General features: G+C 37.7%; 1 protein-coding gene across 1 annotated transcript; it reads left to right on the top strand.

Moving 5' to 3' along the window:
* The first annotated feature begins 590 nt into the window (after nt 1-590).
* On the top strand, nt 591-4,483 carry LOC144901973 (uncharacterized). Its single transcript, XM_078798041.1, has 3 exons — nt 591-1,317; nt 3,667-3,783; nt 3,869-4,483. The coding sequence occupies exons 1-3, from the start codon at nt 1,278-1,280 to the stop codon at nt 4,075-4,077; spliced, it is 366 nt and encodes a 121-aa protein (XP_078654167.1). The 5' UTR covers nt 591-1,277; the 3' UTR covers nt 4,078-4,483.
* The last annotated feature ends 37 nt before the right edge of the window (nt 4,484-4,520 follow it).

The raw sequence follows: 4,520 nt of genomic DNA, 5'->3' as shown, positions 1-4,520 counted from the left end.
AAGTGTATGAAAATAAAGTTGTAAATCTATTTTTAAAAAAAAATTATAATATTACAAGAATTAAGTCATAAATTTACAAGATATTCATATTATTAAAGAATGAAAACAAAGTTGTAAATTTACTAGAAAAAATGTTTTATATTACGAGAATAAAGTCATAAATTTAAGATCAATTTTTTTTAATATTACAAGAATAAAGTCGTAAATTAATGAGAAAGAAATTTAATACAAGAATAAAGTCGTAAACTGATCTTAATTTTTTTTTGTCACAAGAATTGTCATGAATTTACAAGATATTCATATTATTAAAGTCATGAATCTATGAAAACAAAGTTGTAAATTTAATCGAAAATAATTTTATATTACGGGAATAAAGTCATAAATTTAAGATAATTTTTTTTAATATTACAGGAATAAAGTCATAAATTAATGAGGAAAAAATTTTATCTAAGAATAAAGTCGTTTTTTTAAAAAAATTTTTATTTACAACTTTATTCTTGTAAATTTAGGACTTTATTCTTGTAATATTACAAGTTTTTTTCTTGTAAATGTATAACTTTATTGTCATGAGTTTGTTTTGTTTTTAATTTACAACTTTTTTCTCATAATCTCAGATGACTTTTTTCTCAATGTGGTAGTGAGATATTTAGGAAGTATTCATACTGACGGCCGATCTTGCGGCTTTTTCTGGTCGAATTGGACACTTTTAATGATTCACTTTGCGGCACTCGCCAGGCTCAAATTGCTTATGACATCGAAAAAACAAAAACAAACTTCATTTGTATTTCCAGAATAATTACCTACACATGCATCATGGACAATTATGCAAATCAGACATTGACATCATCAAACACTGCCCTGCTCTCAACCTACCCTACCTGATAGGTTGATGGTTCAGTTGTCCTGTTGTGATTTCTTTGAAGGGTGTCGTTATGCAATGCACACGAGTTCTCACTAGACGAGACAAAAAAACAACTTGTCAAGCAGTCACACACAAGCGAAGCTCACACATACAAAGCAGCTTTCCTTGGGCACCGTGATTGACAGAATAAACAGAAAGACAAGTATCTGTGAAACCAAACATTGAAGAACGCCTCTCGCACAAACTGCCAGACAACATTTATGGAATACTTTCAGTTGAATGCCACTGTGAGACATGACAAGGGCGGATCTGTGATGAAACATAGCGACAATAGATAAGCAAACACACATGACACCACCATAATACTCACACAGTGAACAGTCGGTGAGAGTGACCCTGTGGTCCTGTGGTCAGGATGCTGTTCGGGCTCGTCTTCCTCTGCTTCTTCTCTCCAGGTATGTTACCGGCATCCGGATGGCTACATTTGCATTGGAAATCATTTGACTTTTTTAACTTGCAGCTTGCAACAAACAAACAAAACAGAGCAAAAATAAATCAAAGCATTCAACACATCAGTTATTTTTACATTTGACTTTAATTGGACCTTCACTGAAAGTTTGCATTTGTTTTATTTGCAATGGGAGCTTGAATTATTTCACTGTATGTTAAATGATGATAATAATATACAACATATGTTTGACTGAATAAAAAAATAGCATTGCCAATAGTAGCCATTATGCTTTCAGCTGCATGCTATTTACATTACTAATGTGACACATTTTTTAAATTAGTGTTGCCGCAAAAAAAGCCGCAAAAAGCCAAAGAAAAAGCAATACATATGTGCTGAGTTAATGCTCTGATGCTTGCATAGGATGGGGACTTGCACAAATTCATTCATTCATTTTCTACCGCTTTTTCCTCACAAGGGTCGCGGGGGTGCTGGAGCCTATCCCAGCTGTCTTCGGGCGAGAGGCGGGGTACACCCTGGACTGGTGGCCAGCCAATCACAGGGCACATATAGACAAACAACCATTCACACTCACATTCATACCTATGGACAATTTGGAGTCGCCAATTAACCTAGCATGTTTTTGGAATGTGGGAGGAAACCGGAGTACCCGGAGAAAACCCACGCATGCACGGGGGAGAACATGCAAACTCCACACAGAGATGGCCGAGGGTGGAATTGAACCCTGGTCTCCTAGCTGTGAGGTCTGCGTGCTAACCACTAGGACGCCGTTGCATAAATTCAAGTTCTTAAACATTTCTTCTGAAATAATTGGTTACATTTCAATACTTAACAAGCATTTAACGTCATGTTTTTGTGTTGTTCTTTTTTGGAATCAGTTTTGGTCATCAAAATACAGTCTCCTGAATTTATAATAATAATAATAAAAATAATAATACATTTTATTTGTATAGCGCTTTTCAGAGCACTCAAAGACGCTTTACCGTAGAGAAAAAGAAATAAAAATAGAGTTGAGTAAAAACAGAGTAAAAAATGCATTGAAATACAATATTCATACATTCATTCAGAGCTAAAAGCAAGGCTAAAAGCTAGCAAGTAAGGCTTATGCTAGCAAGTAATTGATGGCTAGCTAAGCTACTGTATATAATAGGAGAAAATAGAATACATTTTCATGCTAGTCATTAGCCATTATTTGTTACAGATAAATTTAAGAACTGCACATAACACAACTTGTAAAATTACTGACTCTGTAAAAACACCTGACAGAAACTTTGGGATGAAACAGGACTTAATATTCATGCTAGTTGTTAGCCAATGTGTGTTAGCTACATGGCTATTAGCATGCAGGCACGTGCAGATAGACCACTCATGGTGCTCAAACATGGCATTGTGCATGCCAGGACAAAATCGCCATTTGTGCTGGAGCTCGTTTATTTTAAATAGAATAAACATTACCTTCATTTGAGTGCCGTCAAATATATTTTGCTTTCTGAGACGGCATTTATTTTAGTTCTTGTAGCTCGGGTAGCCGTCACAAGCCCCGCCCCTCCTCGTGCAGAGACGTCTGGTCTGATTGGTGCTAAATGAAACATGCATTAGAGCCGCTGTTATACAAGTTTAAATAGGCGGCTGGGTGCAGCGTTTCAATGGTTATCACGGGTGGAGCGCCCCCTGGTGGTGAGCCGAAGCCGTGGTTTACCACTGGCTGTTTGTGTGATGCTGTTGGCATGTAACATTATTTAAGGATTACAGTATAGTCCCAACAAGTTACATTTACAGTAATCATATTTCTATGGAAGGTAAAATTCTGGGTTTTATGGGCAGATTTTCCCATAAAATAGTTTAAGGCTTGATTTGTACCATCCATCCATCCATCCATCCATCCAAGCGGTAGAAAATGAATGAATGAATGATACGCCTATTAATTATTGGTACTGATAATTATTGGACATCCAACATCTAACATACACTTATTTATTTCCACGTTCCTAAGCTGTATTAAACTTTTGGATTATTAACAAAAAACACCTTTGTCGTACTTCGGTACGTGACAAAAATAAAACAAAACAACAAAAAAAAAAAAACTTAAACTATATTAGGAAAGCAGGAAGTGAACAAATGTAACAGTTACTGATTGTAAAAGTACCAGATGGAGGGGTAGGATTTAATAAGTTTTGCTTCTTCCTACTCCTTTTGGACATGTGGAACTGTGAACTGATTATGGGATGCATTCAATTGTAATCTGATGCATGTTCACATGAAATAAAACCATTTCATCCATCCATCCATCCATCCATCCATCCATCCATGACTTTCCTGTGTGTTCTACCTGCAGTGCTGCCATTGGACTGCTATGTGTGCAGTTCTTCTCTGTCTAACGATGAGTGCAACGCCAACACCCAACAATGTCAGCAACCCCTGGACACGTGCATGACAGTGGTTGACACTTTAGGTGAAGGTCGGATGTACCACCACCGGAACACAATTTAGGATGTGGTCCGAGACGCTTTATTCTTCTTCTATTTGTTGCCATCCAGGTCACATGAAAGCCATCGTGAAGCAGTGCGCCAGCAGGGCCACGTGCAACGGAGCTGCGTCGACCGCTTTTGTTGACGAGAACGGCAACGGGAATGCGGTCGACTGCTGCAACAGTCACAACTTGTGCAACTTCAGCCGCTCGGAGTCTGTCCACACGCGAGGGTTTGGGTTTGCGCTACTTGTGTTGGCGTGCGTCTTACTATTGTGAGGGTCAAGTCTTGGAATCTTATTTATTAATACACGACGTGTGACGCAATCATCTAGAACAGGGGTCTCAAACACGCGGCCCCGCCAAATGTGGCCCGCAGGACACCAGTTTGAGGCCCCCACCTTGATATGAAAGTTTAATGTTAGTGCGGCCTGTGCAAGTTTGATATGGATGCTGTATGGTATCATGTACCCAGAAAAAATTATTACATTTGATTAATGTTCATGTTAAAGGTTAAATAACTGTTAATAGTTATCCTCCCTATCCGTGTGGAAGTGGTAAGTTTTTGGCTATTTAAGTTTAAAGGAAATAACTCGAAGGCTACCGTTTAGGTCGCTAGCTCTCTAGTTTGCGAGTTAGCATGTGTCTCAAGACCCTGCAGTTGCGCAATATGTTGTAAATAAAAAGAGTATAAATGTGACTATAGTCATGTTTTGTCATGT

The sequence above is a fragment of the Doryrhamphus excisus genome, linkage group LG17 (assembly GCF_037039965.1).
Source record: "Doryrhamphus excisus strain RoL-2023G ecotype Guam linkage group LG17, RoL_Dexc_Guam_v1.1, whole genome shotgun sequence".
NCBI classification, from domain to species: domain Eukaryota; kingdom Metazoa; phylum Chordata; class Actinopteri; order Syngnathiformes; family Syngnathidae; genus Doryrhamphus; species Doryrhamphus excisus.
This window is presented reverse-complemented; position numbering and strand designations above follow the sequence as displayed.

What these genes read in the sequence shown, in the direction of transcription:
- LOC144901973 (XM_078798041.1), top strand. Translation starts at nt 1,278, where the DNA reads ATGCTGTTCGGGCTCGTCTTCCTCTGCTTCTTCTCTCCAG. An exon ending in CCTCTGCTTCTTCTCTCCAG is followed by an intron (nt 1,318 to 3,666) that starts GTATGTTACCGG and finishes TTCTACCTGCAG; the next exon opens with TGCTGCCATTGGACTGCTAT. An exon ending in GACAGTGGTTGACACTTTAG is followed by an intron (nt 3,784 to 3,868) that starts GTGAAGGTCGGA and finishes GTTGCCATCCAG; the next exon opens with GTCACATGAAAGCCATCGTG.